General features: G+C 44.2%; 2 protein-coding genes across 2 annotated transcripts; both read right to left on the bottom strand.

Annotated features, from left to right (window-relative positions):
• Positions 1–317: 317 nt before the first annotated feature.
• LOC134098539 (C-C chemokine receptor type 6-like) lies at positions 318–11,218 on the bottom strand. Its single transcript, XM_062551613.1, has 2 exons — positions 11,153–11,218; positions 318–1,638 (listed from the first exon to the last, which is right to left on the bottom strand). Exon 2 carries the CDS (start codon positions 1,622–1,624, stop codon positions 485–487), a length of 1,140 nt encoding a protein of 379 aa, XP_062407597.1. The 5' UTR covers positions 1,625–1,638; positions 11,153–11,218; the 3' UTR covers positions 318–484.
• An 852-nt stretch (positions 11,219–12,070) lies between these two features.
• LOC134098538 (C-C chemokine receptor type 6-like) lies at positions 12,071–17,295 on the bottom strand. The gene is made up of 2 exons (XM_062551612.1): positions 17,184–17,295; positions 12,071–14,273 (listed from the first exon to the last, which is right to left on the bottom strand). Exon 2 carries the CDS (start codon positions 14,257–14,259, stop codon positions 13,057–13,059), a length of 1,203 nt encoding a protein of 400 aa, XP_062407596.1. The 5' UTR covers positions 14,260–14,273; positions 17,184–17,295; the 3' UTR covers positions 12,071–13,056.
• Between the last annotated feature and the right edge of the window lie 2,673 nt (positions 17,296–19,968).

Raw genomic sequence — 19,968 nt, 5'->3', positions numbered from 1 at the left:
AGTGGAACAGCCACCAATCAGCATGAGGAGAACGGCACCGGACATGATGTATTTCTGGAAAATGGCGACGAGGAAGTGCCTTGCTAGTCGGCAAAGCTAATCAGTCAAATCCTGACCCCCTGGTTGGAAAGGAATCCCAATCATGAGTTGTCAGACATTATTCACTTTGTGAGAAAGTTTTGATTTTTCCAGTATCTAGTATAACCTACCTACCAACTTTTTCATTATTATTATTTTAATATAGACATTAAGAGAATAAATCATTATGGAAAAACCTTTACTTTTAATACTTAAAGAACATTCAAAAACAGGTACTTTACTTTTACTTAAGTAGGGTCATTGTGGTACTATTACTTTTACTAGAGTTAATATTTCTCTGCTTATTTGTACTTTTCCTTACGTACTGAGTTTAGTTCTTCCTCCACCACTGCCCAAATGTTTATCCAAACTAAAGTAAAGGAAGTCCTGAGGAGATCCGTTGGGATCACATGGTGAAGGACGAGCTATTTTCCAAGCCGGATCCGTCGAGTGACCTTCGTGCGGACGGACAAACCCCCGAGGTGAGGTGGGAAGAGGGGCGTTGCGCAGGCATGTAGTCCTTCCTCACACACCACAGGTCCCGCAGAACCTTCTGGAAGTGGTTACGGAAATGCACGCCAACGAAGGCGTACAGGATGGGGTTGAGGCAGCAGTGTAGATAGGCCAGAGTCTCAGTGATTTTGAGTCCCACCATGAAGGAGATCTCTGCAGTGCAGTCCCTCTGCTCACCCAGAGTGATGGTGTGTACCAGACGGGTGAGGTTAAAAGGCAGGTGGCAGAGAACAAACACCAGCACCACCGTCAGCACCACCCGCACCGCCTTGTGCCTCTGGAAGTTGCGGGCCTTGAGCAGTGTGTGGATGATGCAGGTGTAGCAGAAGGTCATCACCATCAGGGGCAGCAGGAACCCGATCAACATCTGCTTGCTTGGGATTAGGACCTTCATGGCTTGTGCTTTCTGAATGTTTTCAAAGTAAAGTATACACTCCACTGGCTCTGTGGAATTGTCAGATGGTTCACCGATCATGAATGTTTCAGGTTGGGGAATATCAGTTGTTGAGTACATGAATGTGGGCAGGGACAGCAGAAGCGCCATCACCCAGACAGTTAAGCAGATGGCATGCCTGTTGACAAGGGTGCTGGAGCGGAAGTATCTTGAGCTGCTAGAGCGGACAATAGCGAGGTAGCGGTCGCCGCTAATGCAGGCCAGCAGAAGCACACCACTGTACAGGTTGAGACTGTAGGCACTCCTCAGGACCTTGCAGGCCCCCTCCCCCATCACCCAGTTATGCTGCTCATTGTAGATGATGAGGGGCAATACCATCGCAAAGAGAACATCTGCCACCGCCACATTGAGGAGGTACACATCCGTCATGGACTTGGTCTTCTTGTAGAAGGCATACGTGACGATGACCAGTAGGTTGCCCAGCAACCCTAGCACAACAATGATGGAATGGACGTACAGGCTGAGGTGATGGTACACATTGTCGAAAACATCTGAGGAACACGGTGCACCTGGATCATAGTCAACTGTTGAGCTGCCGTCATAATAGTCCATGTCATAATCTTCAGTAGCATAGGCCATTTTCAGCAGTCACCCTACAAAGGAAATAAGGTGAGAGTCAGGCACATACCTGTGAAATGTGGCCTTAGACAATCAAGTCATTCTCAAGACAAAGACACTAAAGCCCTATTCGCACGGGATTAGTATTACCTGTGGACCTTTGGTGATTCGTGATAATTGCGGAGAATGCCTGAGATCTTAGTCCCGTGCGAATGTGCCATGTCTGTAATTTGTAAAGTAAAAATTCCGCCGCAAATTACCTACTATATTTCGCCAAACACAGACGTCCGGTGATAATACTAATCCCGTGCGAATCTGCATCTCAGTGATTGCTACTGCAGTTGCATATCTTTTCTACTTTCTGTGTTGCTTTCGGACGTTAGCATGTAACAATCTAACTATAATTAAATAAATAGTTAAATAGGCTACAATTTAAATTCAAGCACTACACTGTTTTTCATGAATTAAAGAGTTAAGTTAATCACCTCCAAACACACAAACCCCTGCACAAACCCAATCACAAGCACAAGTACAAGCACAATCAAATTCATTCACAAACTATTATATATTTTGGATTAAACACCCAAACTCCCAACAAACAATTGCTCATGTCAAACAATTCTCCCCTTTCCCCAGAAGTCCATCAAAGTCCAAAAACCCCGTGGTCAAAAATCAGCACAAAAAAAGTCCTCTGCAATGCATTGCTACACAAAAATGGAAAAATAAACCAGATTGGTCTCACCGGTAAGACAGTCAGTAAATTCCCAAGGAATCCCAGTAAAATCCTTCTTCGGTTGGAAAAGGCTGTCTTCTCGGGTCAAAGCTGAGGATTTGAGAGACTTTCAAAAAGCACCAGTCCCAAACACTACACCTCCCTTCAATCTCCATTACCAAACATTTTATTGTCCATCACTTCCTGCTTCCGCTGCCAGCCACCTTAGCTCCACCCCCTTACTTCCCCAGGTAGCCCCTTAAAGCACCAGTGCAGCATTTACATAAGTATTTCTGGTCACCTGTATTATTGAGGCATTATCTTGCAGCCAAAACACAATTTGAAACACACACACCATAGAAAATGTTTAACCTTGCAAGGATTTCACTATAGTAAACATATATTACTTCTATGGAATGGTAAAATATACACACATACATACACCTTCATTAATTATGTGGCAGTGTCACAGATCCCCCCCCCCCCAGCCGGAGGCAAGAGGGACCCAACCCCAAAATATGGTTTTAGATTACCCACATGTAAGGTGTCAGTTTTGTCAGTGTTTTGCCATTTAAGCCTATAATTCAATGGACCTAATATTTTCATCACTTCTGCTGGACCTGTCCACTTTGGCGCTAGCTTTGATGAAAACTTATCAGAGGCTTTAGATTGAGGGTGGGCCCTAACCCAGACCAGATCTCCCACATGAAAATGCGCGGGTCTCCTATGGGCATTATAGTATCTGGCTTGTCTGAGTCTGGCCACTCCCACTCTCTGCTTTACCTCCTGTGCCATGTGCCTTTGTCGCTCCAGTAGGGAATAGGATGGATGCTGGGGCTGTGGTGCTGGAGCTTGATGAATAAGCCTCTCCAAAGGACCTTTCACCTGTCTTCCCAGGGCCAATTCTGCCGGAGTCCGTCCAGTAGTCTCATGTTGAGTAGTGTTAATAGCGAAACGGAACTCTGCAATCCACTTATCCCAGTCTTCATGATGTTCTCCCACAAAGGACGCAATCATGGTCTTCAGATTTCGATTGACACGTTCGGTTAGATTGGTCTGCGGATGGTAGCTGGTGGTCAACTTCTGTATGATTCCCCACTTCTTGCAGAGTAGTATGAGGAGCTGACTGGTGAACTGTGGGCCCCGGTCAGAAACTAAGTATTTGGGGACGCCCCACCTAGTCAGAATTTCATCTTTTAGTAGCTGGCAAAGCCGAGGAGTTTTGCTGTCCCGCATAGGGAATAACTCAACCCACCTAGTGTAGTAGTCCACTATCACCAGTAGGTAAAGGTTTCCTTTCTTGCTCCGTGGAAAAGGTCCCATGAAGTCCAGCCCCAGCATGTAGCCTGCCTCCTCCACCTCGGTGGACTGTAGAAATCCAGCAGGTTTCCTATTCTCTGGCTTGTATTGCTGACAGATGTTGCATTGCTTTACATGCTGCCACACGTCTTTCCTGACTGTAGGCCACCAAGCTACTTCCAAAATCCGCAACAGGGTTTTGAGCCTGCCCAAGTGTGCTCCTAGTGGGCTGTCGTGGAAGTACTTAAGGAAAACAGAGGTCAGTTCCTTTGGTACTACCAGCTGATATTTCAGTCCCACTCCTTTAATGGGAATTGTTCTGTAGAGAACACCCTGGAGCACTTCCCATCCAATGCGCTCCGCCTGCTGGCCAGTGGTGGTCTCTCTGCCTCGCATCTCTCTGACCTCCGAGTCTTGGTCTTGAGCAAGCGCGATCTCAGCTAGAGAAGTGGGCAAATCGGAGGAGCATGGGGTTGGATGGGCAGCTATATAAGACACCATCGCGGATGGCTGTTCGTCCTCTCCTGCCCTCGAGAGTGCATCCGGCACAATGTTCATACAGCCTTTCCTGTAATGGACCTCAAAGCTGAATTGCTGCAACCTCAGGGTCCAGCGGGTCAACCTGGAACTGGTCTTGGGACAGTTGAAAGCCCAGGTTAAAGCGCTATGGTCTGTGAAGACGTCGAATCTACCTCCTTCCAGGAAGTGGCGCCATTTCTCCACAGCCCATACGACAGCCAAGCACTCCTTCTCTGATGTAGAATAATTGTTTTCTGCCCCCCTAAGTCCTCTGGAAGCAAAAGCAACTACTTTCTCACCATCCGTAGTCTGCTGAGATAGAACTGCTCCTAGTCCCACATCACTTGCATCCGTGTGCACCTGGAATGGCAAGCTTAGATCAGGCTGGACCAAGACAGGAGCGTTTCTCAGTGCTTGCTTCAGTTGGTCAACACTGTTTTGGCATTCTTCTGTCCACTCCCACTTCACTGATTTCCGCTTCAGGTTGTTCAAAGGAGCAGCCTTGTCAGCAAAGTGAGGAATAAATTTATGGTACCACCCCACAAGACCCAAGAATCTTTGAAGAGACTTTATGTTCGTTGGAGTAGGATAAGTGGTAACTGCCTTGGTCTTCTCAGCGTCAATCTCCACCCCTTTATCCGTGACAATGTGTCCTAAGAACTTGAGCTGGGTCTTGAAGAAGTGGCATTTTTTCAAATTCAAAGTCAAATTTGCAGAATGTAGTTTTGAGAACACATCATGGAGATCTTTCGGGTGTTGTTCTGTGTTGGGGGAGTAAATTATGGTGTCATCAATGTATACAAAGCAGTTACGCCCCCTTAACTCCCCCAGAGCGTTTTCCATTAGTCGCTGGAACGTGGCTGCGGCATTTTTTAAACCAAATGGCATAACCTTGAACTGGTATAAGCCCATTGGGGTGATGACCGCTGTCTTAGCCTTGCTCTCAGGACTCATAGCCACTTGCCAATAACCAGACCGGAGATCTAAAGTACTGAAACATTTTGCCCCGTGCAAAGACTCCAAGATCTCATGGATTAATGGCATAGGGTAAGCATCTAAGGGTGTCTTAGAATTCAACCTCCTGTAGTCTATACAGAAGCGATGGCTCCCATCAGGTTTTCCCACCAGTACCACAGGCGACGCCCAGGCTGACTGGGATGGTTCGATGACGTCATCTGCCAACATCTGTTTTACCTGCTGCTCAATGATGTTCTTCTTGAGTGGAGATACCCGATAAGCCTTTGCACGAACTGGCACTTCATCAGAGGTAAGAATACGATGCTGCATCACATTGGTCTTTCCAATCTTAGATGAACACACTGATGGCCAAGTTTGGAACAGCTCTTGCATCTCTGATGGATGGGTTCTCAGCAGAGCTTCATGGGCCTCAGATGTCTCGGCTGCACTCATCAGCAGGGAAGAAGTGGGAGGAGTGACTGCCATATACAGGTACTGGGAAACCCAAGTCAGATTTCCAGGATTGCGATTTAAAAATGGGAAAAATGAACATTTCCCATTTATAGGGACCCCATAGGAACGATCCCCTAGGTTGATTTGGGCCCTAGTTTTTGTTAAAAAGTCAAGTCCGAGAATTAGTGGAAAAGTTAGGTTGCTGTCTGCCATGATGTATGTTTCTAAGGTCCAGACTGCCCCATGCCAGGTATATGCCAGCTGTCTCTTCCCCTCTGCTTGGTGTGATTTTCCATCTGCCAACACAAAGTTCAAGGGGTCACCAGTGCATAACTTTTCTCCCTGTCTGGCAAGCTTTTGCCAAAGACTCATCTGCATCAAAGTGAAGGTGCAACCTGTATCCAACACAGCTTCCCCTTGAAGTCCCCGGACCTCAATTGGCACTACCAGCAGCGAAGGAGGTTCTGCTTTAGCAATGGCTGCATGCTGATTTCCCTTCTGGCCTGGGTGTGGCTGACTGGAACTTTTGGTGGTCGTTTTCTTCTTGTTCTTTTCGCTGGAGGCCTGGCTGTTCACTCTCGCCCAGTAGTCTTTCTTGGCAGACCAGTCACGCTCCACCATGGACCCCACTTTAACTAGCTGTTCCACGGTGTGGACTGTTCCCCTAAAGCCTACCTTACATTGCCAGACTTTGCAAAGATTTGGAAAAGATTTTTGAAAGACTAGAGTCTCAGACCCTCTCACATCTAAAGACAATTCATTGAGTTTTTAGTCACAGACTAGTCACAGGCCAGTCTCAGATTAGGATTTTGCAAAGACTGTGGTCACTATTTACAAGACTGCTGCTAGATTCCTTCAAATTATTTCCATCGTGCACTAGGCTATACGTCATCATCAACAGGAACTCACATGATAGGCTACTCATATCAAAGTAATTTTTTCGCGTTTCTGCAGCATTGTTTGATAGTGTGACATCACTAACAGATATAGAGTTGTTCTGTCACGTAGAATAGCCGACTAATAAATTATAAGAAATGAAATAACAAATAATCATACAGGCTACAGCTGTCGCCTATTTTGCCCCTTCCGTTTTCGTGTTCGTCGACCGAGGTCACTATTGGTTTTTAATGTTCACGTCACTATTTGCATGAGCCACGACTGAAAAGACTTACGATAATATCAAACATGTTTGATATTGTCGTAACGGCAAAACTAGAAAAAGACTGACTCCGACGGACTTAAAACCGCTAAGATTGGCACCTTACACTAAACGATTTAGATGACGGGAGCGCGCCGATTTTGGAAAAGTAGTCGGCGACTGTTAAAACAGACCAAAATCGTGCAATGTAAGCCAGCCTTTAAACTACTGACTAGAGCAGGATTGCAATTGTTCATTTCTGGTCACCTGTATTATTGAGGCATTATCTTGCAGCCAAAACACAATTTGAAACACACACACCATAGAAAATGTTTAACCTTGCAAGGATTTCACTATAGTAAACATATATTACTTCTATGGAATGGTAAAATATACACACATACATACACCTTCATTAATTATGTGGCAGTGTCACAAGCATACGACATATCCGGGTGTAATGTCAGTGAAAATAGAGTAATTTACAGACTTTGCTTATCCCGTGCGAATGCGCTGCAAGTAACACAGAGGTCGGGCGATAATTTGAAAATGACCAGAGGTCCACAGGTAATATTAATCCCGTGCGAATAGGGCTTAAGACATGATGAGCCCATATTAGGCTCTGTGCACTATAGCTTAGTGATAAACGTGTGCATCCAGTGCAAGTCTTATTCATGTCAACTCATTTCATATCCAATTGTGAAAGAAAGTGAAAACGAATGAAGGCACGTGAGTCCTGAGTGATTAAATGTTCCTTTTGAGTAGCCTAGAAATCTAGATGCCCCTTGTGGCAGTGCGCCATGCATAGCAACACAAAATACCTACAGACCATGTACAACAGACTGGACAAGGGACACTCGTGACTGCAACACACTCTCTAAACGAACCTCCAGATTTAGCATTGGACTGCCGTCGGATTTAATTTCGTTTTTGAAGAAGTAGTTCACTAAAATAATATTGTAGGCCTGCTAACAATTCCAAATCTATTTCTGTCCATAAAAACACTTGCTAACATGGTCTGATCTCAACGAAACTCATAATTATTGCACCTAACGAAACGACTGATTGAAAGGGAAAGACGAGGAGGATGGCTTCCCTTTCTAATATGCTGAATCGGCGAAACACGGCGACCAAGGAAAATTTCTCCAGATGACGTGAGACCGGTACTGCTGCTTCAGTCCAAAGCTTTTCTGCATAGGCTGCGGTAACACAACATGACCATCTTTTGAGATTTATGCATAACTCAGTTTGGAAAAAAAACACCTAAAGCCTACCTTACATTGCCAGACTTTGCAAAGATTTGGAAAAGATTTTTGAAAAACTACAGTCTCAGACCCTCTCACATCTAAAGACAATTCATTGAGGTTTTAGTCACAGTCTAGTCACAGGCCAGTCTCAGATTAGGATTTTGCAAAGACTGTGGGTCACTATTTACAAGACTGCTGCTAGATTCCTTCAAATTATTGCCATCGTGCAATAGGCTACACGTCATCATTCACAGGAAATCACATGATAGCCTACTCATATCAAAGTAATTTTGTTTGATGTGTGACATCACTAACAGATATAGAGCTGTTCTGTCACGTAGAACAACCGACTAATAAATTATAAGAAATGAAATAACAAATAATCATAAAGGCTACAGCTGTCGCCTATTTTGCCCCTTCCTGTTTCAAGTTCGCGCAAGGTTACTATTGGTTTTTAATGTTCACGTCACTATTTGCATGAGCCACGACTGAAAAGACTTCCGATAATATCAAACATGTTTGATATTGTCGTAACGGCAAAACTAGAAAAAGACTGCCTCCGACGGACTTAAAACCTCTAAGATTGGCACCTTACACTAAACGATTTAGATGACGGGAGCGCGCTGCGATTTCAGTACAACTCCCAAGATTTCCGCCCGATTTTGGAAATTTAGTCGCCGACTGTTAAAACAGACCAAAATCGTGCAATGTAAGCCAGCCTTAAGTTAGACCAGTGACAAATGGGTTTTTGGGTGTCCCAGCACCATGCACAAACTGTATGATAAGAACTGTACTCTACAGGGGCTCTGTCATGTGGAATAGGCTCCCGTTGGACATTAAAAACATTGTGAACTGTGTTAGATACAAGAAGTCACTTAAGCAACATTTTCTTAAGGTAGAGTCAGGCATATAAGCTCTTATGTGAATGTTTGATCTTGTCCTGTGCTATCATGGTGTTTGCAAGACTGTTTGTGTTTTTAATACTAATGGAATGTAAATGCAATGTAACATTTTAATATTTGTAATGTTGATATGATTCAGATTTTACTACAGGACCCCAGGGAGACTAGCGGCCCTTTGTGGGGAAGCTAATGGGGATCCTAATAAAGAATAAGAATACGAATGATCAGTGAACAGAGATCAGACAGGAGCTAGACAGGCAGATAAATGTCTCAAGAATAGTGAGTATTATTTCGGAACTAACGCACATGCATGTACTGTATATCTCCATTCAATTTCAGAATTGCTCGTGGTCGGGCCAAAATGTACGAGGCTATCTTAACTTTCTGTCATTTATGTAGATATTTAAGGGTTAGTATATGTTTCACTAAATTCATATTATATAATAGCATAATAGGCGTCCCATATCACTGTGAAATACACAGGCTACTATACTGTAGATGGCTGTGAAGTAACAAAGTGCTTTACAGATAAACAGCAGATTTAAGATGATGCATGTGTTTTCGAGTCACTGTTTATATGAATAGTTGTGCAACATGATATTTTTGTCATTAGAAAATCCTAATGTTTTGGTATTTTTATTTAGCTTTAGCTAATCATCTGTAGCTGCTGATATTTTGTTACTCTATGATTACATTTTGTTTTATTTATTACTTACTATGTATATTCTAGTTGCAAGCGATTTTAACATAGCAACAATAAACGCTTGACTGAAGCGCTCAGAAAGTGACACTGAGGGCATTGGCACAAGATCCGATCTTTTTTTTGTGTGTGTGAGAAATTGTGTGTGAAAACAGGTTGCAAAATTGTGCATCACATGGTGATAGCGTGAGACGTGGCAGCTATGAGATTGCTCTACACCCCCCTCCACATTATTGACAACTTCTAACCATCAGTTTCCTGACTTAGCAGAATATTAGAAATCATTATGTGGTTTCTTGCAACATTGCTCAAATGGTGATGCATTCAGTGCTTACACAGTACCCAGATAGGGACATGCTCCTATCTGATCAATAGCTGTACAGAGTGCAATATCATTGTGGCCATGCATTAACAGAGATTTCACTCTCTGCATTATATGTCAGTGTACCATGAGTCTGAAGCTGTTAGCTTTTAGAATAGCCTAACCTATTTTTTGTTTACTATTTTCAAAATACAAAATTACAGTACTTTGTTTTGACATGGCGTGCTGGCTACTAGTTGTACAGTTGTAGTTTATTTTCATACACTTAAAATTCAAGAGCCAAAAAATTAAAAGAAAATAGACACCAATTTTTAAACAAACCAGTCTGACACTAGATGTACTGCAAAGCGGTACAAAACATGACCGCCGCGGGGTCCTGCAAATTCTCTCAGCGAAAATTAATCACGCTTGTCAATTTATTTCCATCTCCTACTCCATCCCCTGCTGCAACTTTTTTTATACAGTTGGGAGCTATGTATTTAAACCCATGCTAAAGTTGACTAACAACAGTAATATAAAATCCTCATTTTACAATTGATCCTAATGCTTTGACAGATCAAAACGAAAAACAATGGTCGGGCTACATGCCCCCAAAGTTTTGTGCACCCCTGGCCTGGGAATCCTTGACGGAAAATTCCACATTAGAAAGGAAAAAAAAAAAAACCATCTGACTATACCTATGACTGCCGCTTCGTTGCGCCGTGGTCATAATAACCATAAGCAAAAATAGACACCAAACAGAAAACAAACCAGTCTAAAATAAGAACAAGAAATTCACAAACTCTTTGAAAATAAAAAAAAAATGTTCCTCAACTATAAAATATTCTAAAAATCCATGTTAGGTTAGATGGGGTCAGATATCTTTAGAATGCTTATTGTAATATTTGAATGACAGTTTTGTCAGTATTTTCTGAAGGATAGCCTACGCAGTCACGGTCTCCGCTGCACGTCAGGGCCATTTAACCTCCTCGACATGCATGTATTTCTGTGACCGGATTACGTGTAGCTGGATACTTATGAACGCATGTCTCTTGTCACAATAGAGTCATTTTAGCAACGCTATATTTTGGGTTGCCCACCAAGACCCAGTTGCCCACCAAGACCCAGAATAGCCCTGCATTAGAGTTACAAGAGTGCATTTATTAACCAGTCTAACTTGGTCTTCCTTTTAGCTCTGTGACTCAACAGTTTGGTTATCTGCCCTCTTCCAGAAATGTAACTATGAACTCTGTGATGTTCTGAGTTCTCATCAGTACCACGGTTCTAAGTGTTTGCTTAAGAATTAATTTTGTTGACTCACCTGTGCACACACACACACACACATACAATCCAACAGAGACTACAGAGAGACTTCCACTGCTGGGTGATCACTGAGGGACTGGTGCGCAGAGAGAATGTGACTGATGCTTGAAGAGGAAACACAGGCGCAGACAGAAACACACACACAGACACACACACACAGACACACACACACACACACACACACACACACACACACACACACATCTGTGCTAACGTGTTTACCTTATTGAAAATGAAAGATGGAAATGGTAGCTGAACTTTGACAGTGGAAGACTGATAAAAGCACTCAAGAGCAGGAAAATGGCAAAGCGAAACCAAAAGCATATGCTGTCAGTGTAGCCAAAAAAAATCCAGACAGATTAGATGGTCCAATCTGAACTTCCTAAAATAGTACATTAGGCTACTTTCCATTTTGCATTCAGTTGTAGGTCAGATCTAAACCAACTAAAGCTTGACTGAAATATTGTAAAACCATTCACTTCTTTTAAAATGTATGGGAAGAGTGAAATCACAGATAAGTTTCAATTCTCGCAGGTTCTCGCATGTTTCTGCTGAAAAACTGCTAGTTTCATACCAAGCTGCACGTTATCATGAGCGCATTTAAAGATGAGTTTTTATTTTTATTTAGCCAGTCACCCGCATTCAAAAACGAAAACAAAAACCTTTTGCTAAGTAACTGGAACTGAAAGTTACTGGAGAGGCTGGCAAGCAAGCCACAGACAGAACAGGGGATTCACTTCCCTGTTTGGTTGGCCTAGGTTTGTTGCGTGTAGACATCAAACCACGGAACATAATATGGAAACCTTTTTGTAAATGATTTTGTTTTTTTAATTGAAAGAGTTTTTGGTCAAAGATGGAGATATATAGGCCTATGCTGTATACAAACTACCTTACACACACACACACACACACACACACACACAGGCACGCACACACATACACTATTGTTATATAAATAAGGTACGAAAAATAAGGTACATTTGAACAAAATAAATAAACAAGCAAACGTCCAGAAACACAGAGGTACTGGTGCGCAAAGAGCGAGTGACCGATGCTTGAAGAGGAAACACAGCAAAACCACACACACACCTATGCTAACGGGAAACGAGCAGGAAAATGCCAAAGCAAAACCAAAAGCCTATGCTGGAAAAAAAAAAAAAAAACTGTACTGTCTAAACGGAACTTCCTAAAATAAGACAGTTGTAAGGATAAAGAAATAAGCAAGTCACCTTTGATCATGCATCATAAACATTTACACAAAAGGATCAAGGTCAAGTTTAACCATAAAGTGATCATGTGGCATCTACTACATGTGGCAAGACTAATACAATACAAGTATTATTTCAAACAATATCATCAGGGGTTTGTTATCTGTGATAAACACCAATGCTGCAGTAACTTTCGAGGTTATGACACTGTATGCTTTATGATGGCTTTTTATGCCTCTCATGATAGGATGTCTGAAGTTTTTTGTGGAAAAAAATGCCGTGGTTACCTCGTTTCAAACCATTTTGGCCTGGTATGGAAAACCTGCAGCCTGGTTCGATTTGTGCCATTTCTCATTAATATTTAGCGAGCTAAGCTGCTTGATTGCTTGGTTGGTTAACAGCTCAGTTTCGTCCATAGCATGACAGCTTGGCGAAAGCTGTTATCAACTCATTTTAGCTTCATAGCATGAACTTAGCTTGGCTAGTGAGTGCCAGCATTGTCAGGCCAATCAGCGACATAATGTTAAGGCAAAGTAGGAAGTAACGTTACGAATCTCTGATGAATGTAATTGGTAAGGCTGGACCAATGATTTCAAAGTTAGTGCCCGTCGTGATGCAAGTGTTGGTAAGGAATCCCAATCATGAGTTGTCAGACATTCCCTTCGTGCCTAAGTTTGGATTCTTCCAGGCTAGCCTAAATGTGCATTCTTAGCATTTTGTCCGAACTAAAGTAAAAGGAAGTCCTGAGGGGATCCGTTGGGATGGAGAAGGACATGCTGTTGTCCGTGTTGGGTCCGTCGAGTGACTTGCGCATGGACAGGCAAACCTCCGAGGTGAGGTGGGAAGAGGGGCGTTGCGCACGCATGTAGTCCTTCCCCACACACCACAGGTCCCGCAGAACCTTCTGGAAGTGGTTACGGAAATGCACGCCACTGAAGGCGTACAGGAAGGGGTTGAGGCAGCAGTGTAGATAGGCCAGAGTCTCAGTGACGCTGAGTCCCACCATGAAGGAGATCTCTGTAGTGCAGTCCCTCTCCTCAGACAGAGTGATGGTGTGTACCAGACGGGTAAGGTTGTAGGGCAGGTGGCAGAGAACAAACACCAGCACCACCATCAGCACCACCCGCACCGCCTTGTGCCCTTGGAAGTTGCGGGCCTTGAGCAGTGTGTGGATGATGCAGGTGTAGCAGAAGGTCATCACCATCAGGGGCAGCAGGAACCCGATCGACATCTGCAGGCCAGGGATCAAGATCTTCATGAGATCTGCCGTCTGATTGCTTTGAAAGTAAAGCATACACTCCACTAATTCTGCATCTTCAGCTGTGGAATTGTCAAATGCTTCACCAATCATGATTGTTTCAGGTTGGGGAATATCAGTTGTTGAGTACATGAATGTGGGCAGGGACAGCAGAAGCGCCATCACCCAGACGGTAAAGCAGATGGCATGGCTGTAGACAAGGGTGCGGGAGCGGATGCATCTTGAGCTGCTAGCGCGGACAATAGCGAGGTAGCGGTCGCCGCTAATGCAGGCCAGCAGAAGCACACCACTGTACAGGTTGAGACTGTAGGCGCCACTCAGGACCTTGCAGGCCCCATCACCCATCACCCAGTTATGCTGCTCGTTGTAGATGATGAGGGGCAACACCACCACGAAGAGAACATCTGCCACCGCCACATTGAGGAGGTACACATCCGTCATGGACTTGGTCTTCTTGTAGAAGGCATACGTGACGATGACCAGTAGGTTGCCCAGCAACCCCAGCACAACAATGATGGAATGGACGTACAGGCTGAGGTGATGGTACACTTTGTCGAACATGTCTGTCTTACACACCCCAACATCTGGGCCATATTCTTCATAATACTCGTCATCAGGATCTTCAGTAGCACTGGCCATTTTCTGCAGTCCCCCTACAAAGGAAATAAGATGTGAGTTTCGCAATCAGGGGCATACCTGCAAAATGTGTGGCCTCATAGCAATCTTTTTTATTTTATTTTTTTGTCTTATATCAATCCACTCAAACACACAACATAACCCCCAACATTACCCCCCCCCCCCCCCCCCCCCTCCACCCCCCACCAAACACAGGGAAAGCACAGACTGTCTGTTGTGGGAGCTGAGAATGGTCATTTGCACTTTTCTGTGTCATGCATATGCATTCATGGGAGGGTCAGATGAAAGTGGGTGTATCACGCAAGCACAGGGGAGGAGAAGTGTTAATTGCGATTGATTAGCTTTTGGCGTTTAGGGCAGCGTGATGAACGCTGTTTACATAATGAAGTGACACTCCCAAGCATTATGGCAAAGCACAGCGCTCAAAGTTCAAAGTGCTACTGTTATTGGACAATCACGCCTCATATTAGATTAGATTAATTCAACTCTATTGACGTTGAAAAAAAACACAACCAGTACAACGAAATGCAGTTAAACATCTGAGCAGTAGTGCAATCATTAAAACGTGCTTATTTTCTTTACAGCAGTGCATAACAAATACATCAGACACATGATGCCGTATGATCCATCATGCAAATAGAGTTGTAAGTAATCAGACAGTCCGTAGTCCATATATAATAGAAGCAGAATGCAATATGATCATTTAAAGTGCATTGTTGAGATGCATTGATAAAGTGCATAGTTATCAGAGGTAGTCATGACAGTCCATAGTCCATGTGCAAGGGAGAGGGTGACTGGGATGTGTGTGGTCCTTGATGATATTGTGTGCTCGTCGCAGACACCGTGAGTGATACAGATCAGTGATGGCTGGGAGTGATGTGCCAAGTCATGTTGGAACAGGAAGGGGCCGTCCCCGAGCTGGGCTGGGTCCCTTAGGCTACAGTAATTACAATGAAAGGAACGCTGATTGCTTCAGCATTAACCAAGAGATTTTAAACAATTCCATGCTCCTAACTGTGGGAAAACTTTGAGGATGGCCTCTTCCTGTTCCAACATGACTGTGCACCAGTGCACAAAGCAAGGTCCATAAAGACATGGATGACAGAGTTTGGTGTGGATGAACTTGACTGGCCGGCACACCCAGCCCAATAGAACACCTTTGGGATGAATTCGAGTGGAAACTGAGAGCCAGTCTCCTCGTCCAACATCAGTGTGTGTCCTCACAAATGTGCCCCTGAAAGAATGGTCTAAAATACCCATTAACACACTCCTCAACCTTGTGGAAAGCCTTCCCAGAAGTGTTGAAGCTGTTATAGCTGCAAAGGGTGGACCAACGTTAAATTGAACCCCAAGGATTAAGAATAGGATGTGACTGAAGTTCATATGTAAATCAAGCTAGGTGAGCAAATACTTTTGGTAATATGGTGTACGTCGGGGGTCGGACTCCTCAATCTGAAGTTTGTGACTTGTGGTTACGTGTTCCTCTTCTCAGGTTAGCCCTGGATGTGCTGTAGACTTCCACGTTGCCAGATCGGATTGCCAGATGTTGCGGGCCGTCTTCATTCATCCAAGGCCTCTGATTGGGGCATATCTTGATCTGCTTGTGGGTTGTGACATCATTGAGGCATGTATTGGATGTATCCAGAACAGAGGAGGTGTAATGTCTCCATGTCCAGCTGGGAGTCAGAGGTGGCAAACAGACTCCAGTCTGCGCGCTGAAGCCCTGGGGGAAAAGCCAACATATGATCTTCCTGGCATTGCTGCCAAGAGCTGGCAAGCGTTGCTGCGGGCAGTAACACTGGAGAACATCACATCAGGGTTCAGGTGCACTGGCATCTGGCCCTACAGACCTGAAGCTATGCCAGGCTCATCTGCACCCACCCATGCCCCCTCTGCCATAACACCAGGCTCGTCTGCACCCACCCATGCCCCCTCTGCCACAATGCCAGGCTCCTCTGCACCCACCCATGCCCCCTCTGCCACTATGCCAGGCTCATCTGCGTTCCCTCAATTAATTCACTCATTCAGTCCTTCTCAGGTCAGGCCTATCCACGAACGGCTGTGGCCAAGCCCAGAAAGCGGGTGATAGGTACCATCCTCATCGACTCGCCCAGGCAAGAGGCTGTTTTTGTTTGGAGGAGAGAAAATACAAAAACTTGCCCTAATGCCCAATGGAGTTCTGCCAGGACACTGGGCAATGAAATGGGCAATAGAGTGGTCAGGACATTGTCTTTGTCCATAATCTCGTCAAGAAACAAATTTGGGCTGTTGTCTTCCTTAGCTTTGTCCATAATCTCGTCAAGAAACAGATTTGGGCTGTTGAATTCCTTAGCTGTCGTGGTCAGTACATTCTGTTATAGAGGTGTAGTCATTTCAGTCAATAATGCCAATAGTGTGGTGCAATCGTTAATACTTTTTCCAATATTTCATCAGTCGGAGCACATTGGTGATTTTTGATTAGTATAGTATTTTCAGCGAATAATCACTGCAGTCACACTGCATGTGCTTAAGACAAACGTCCTTCAGGACAATTCAGTCAATTATCTTATGTATTATGAACTATTTCAAACACACTCAGTCAGCAGTCGCACAGACGTGGGTCAGAGACAAGACCATAGTTCTGTAGCATCTAGATTTACAGTTTTTATCCGGTTTATCAGATTTATCAGTTTTCATTGAGAGACCAGTGGCATAAATTATAAGGAAACCTTTTTGTGAATGATGTGCTTTTTGAGTCAAAGATGGAAATATGTATGTTGTATACAAACTAGATATACCTTACACACACACACACACACACACACACACACACACACACACACTGTTCTTACATAAATAAGGTATGAAAGGCTCCCCAGCACATACACCACAAGAGTAAACTTGAACAAACAGCCCAAATAAATAAGCAATACGTTTTGTTGACTCACCTGTGCGCGCACACACACACAATCCAACAGAGAGACTTCCACTGCTGGGCGATCACAGAGGGACTGGTGCGCAAAGAGTGAGTGACTGATGCTTGAAGAGGAAACACATCGAAGCCACACACACACACACAGCTGAAGAGAGACAGAGATCACCCACTGCATCACCTGATTATACATCATAAACTTTCCAGACGTTAATTTCAAGGATTAGAAAGGATCAAGATCAGGTCTAAACATAAAGGATCAAGATCAAGTCTAGACATAAAGAGATCACGTGACAATAGCATGTGAAGGAACCACACATGCAATGTGATGACATACTGTACACACATGCAGAAAAAGAAAGTAGAATAAATAAAAGACAGATTGCGTAACAACTTACTGGAACACGGCCAACAACCTGTATGGTGTTTGTTCATGCTGGCCACGGAGTCACAGCTGATTAGAGCCCAACCCACATGGGGTGTTGAGGACAGATACCAGTCAATAGGGGCCATCCCCGGTTCCAGTGAAAGCAACTCTGAATTCCTTCAGCATTAACCAAGAGATTTTGGACAGTTCCATGCTCCCAACGTTGTGGGAAGTTTGGGGATGGTCACTTCCTGTTCCAACATGATTGTGCACCAGTGCACAAAGTAAGGTCCATAAAGGCATGGACGACAGAGTTAGGTGTGGATGAACTTGACTGGCCTGTACAGAGTCCTGACCTCAACCCAATAGAACACCTTTGGGATGAATTAGATCCTGAGATCCTGCCGCCTCGTCCAACATCTCACAAATGCGCCTCTGAAAGAATGGTCAAAAAATCCCATAAAGACACTCCTAAACCTTGTGGACAGTCTTCCCAGAAGAGTTGAAGCTGTTATAGCTGCAGAGCGGACCAACATCATAATAAACCCTTTGGTTTAAGGATGGGATGTGACTGAAGTTCATATGTGACGGCAGGTGAGCGAGTACTTTTAGCAATATAGTGTATGTAAGAAAGGCAAATTTGTATCAAGGTATGGATGTCTAGACAAAGGAGAACTGGAGTGCTGCTGGTGTTCATTGAAAAGAAAAGGATATAGATATTTTATTCTTTATTTTTTCTTTAATATTGTTTTTTTTAATTATTATTATTATTGTACTGTCAATGGAGAAACATAAATGGCTCTCAAAGCCGTTGGACCCAGTAAGAGAATGATCAGCATTATTGCATCATGACTTAATAACGGAATACTGTTTTTATAATGTTTTACCGTTTACTCAAACAGCTGTCAATCATTTACCAACAGCCAGACCCTGACCAATCAGAACGTCTCCACACAGCTGGCCGGCTGCAGGAGACCCGGTGACTCTCAGCTGTCAAGTTAGAGTCCAAATACACAAATGACCACACAGACACCAGGTTCAGAGAGGAGCCGCAAGTCAACACAACCCCACCGTGTGATGCAGCTGCACACACGTTCTGCTCCCAGCTGGGTCTATGTCGCCTCTTCCCCAGCACTGCCAATACGAAGAGGAAACCACTCGCTTTATCCGCTAGCACGCTCACACTAAGCAACAGTTAATGATGCCGAACTCCCATCCGCTCCTCCAAAGCGCAACAGTTCTGGAAAAATGACAACAGCAAACACTCAGACACAGCAGCCCATTCCGTCATCAACTGCTGAGAAAGAGCTCGTCAGCGTGCGTCTCTGTCTCTGTCTCTTTTCGCTGCTCCAGACACAGTCCTGAACTCAGCAGCTCTCTGGAACGACTGGCAAAACACACACACACACACACACACACACATACACAGCTTTAATGATCCAGGTAGAGCATCGACACTGGCCCATTCACACACAACAGCATGATAGGAACACATGTTTCTCTTCTGTCGGCATGCAAGCAAGCATCTCTCCTCCCTGTTTATTGAACTCTGCAGGCTCTGCCGGATCGCGTCACCTTCTGTGGTCAGCTGGAAAGCCGACATGGGTTCCAAACAGTTATTTATAGAGGGCGGTAGAACTCCATTGTTTGGGCAGCTGGGGCAGTCCAGTGGTCATTGACTCCCACTGAGGGTAGCTCAATGTCCACATGATGCTTTGACATGTGGTGGCCTACAGTCACATGTGCACATGGCTACAAGTGAAATGGCTGATAAGGAATAAAACTCATCAAATCAGGACCATAACAGTGATGACTTTTCAAAATCCTAATTAAAGATACAGTATTGTACAATCTTTTGACAATCACGCACATGCATGCACACACACACACACACACACACTTTCAACTTCATCTTCATCTTTCAACTTATCCTCTTGATGCTACCTTGATACATGCTTCTTGATTCAATGTTCAAAATCATAATGAATGCTTGGTGATTCAGTGGAATAATGAATCGATGTCTGTGTGTGGGAGAATTTGGAGAACTGGAGGAGATATCTCATACTGTTTTCACTGTTGTTACAGTAAGATGGACAAGGATGCACACTAACACATAGATAAAAAGAGCTCTTGCTTATGCACACTTACACACACACTTACACACACACACACACACACATGCTGCTGCTGTAACTGAACTGATGACACTTTGGCAGATAAACATTGTTTATCTGTTTAATTTTTTACCAAAACACCCCCAGAGTAAACAAGACCTCACAGCCTCTGACCCCGCCGAGCTCCACTGTGATTGGCCAGTGACAGAAGAGCTCCACCGTGATTGGCCAGTGACAGAAGAGCTCCACTGTGATTGGCCAGTTACAGAAGAGCGCAGGCGAGCATGTGCACTGCTGTTTCCTTCTCAACGTTTGTGGAG

The sequence above is a fragment of the Sardina pilchardus genome, chromosome 12 (assembly GCF_963854185.1).
Source record: "Sardina pilchardus chromosome 12, fSarPil1.1, whole genome shotgun sequence".
Taxonomy (NCBI): domain Eukaryota; kingdom Metazoa; phylum Chordata; class Actinopteri; order Clupeiformes; family Clupeidae; genus Sardina; species Sardina pilchardus.
Note: the sequence above shows the minus strand (reverse complement) of the source record. Positions and strands in the feature narration are given on the sequence as shown.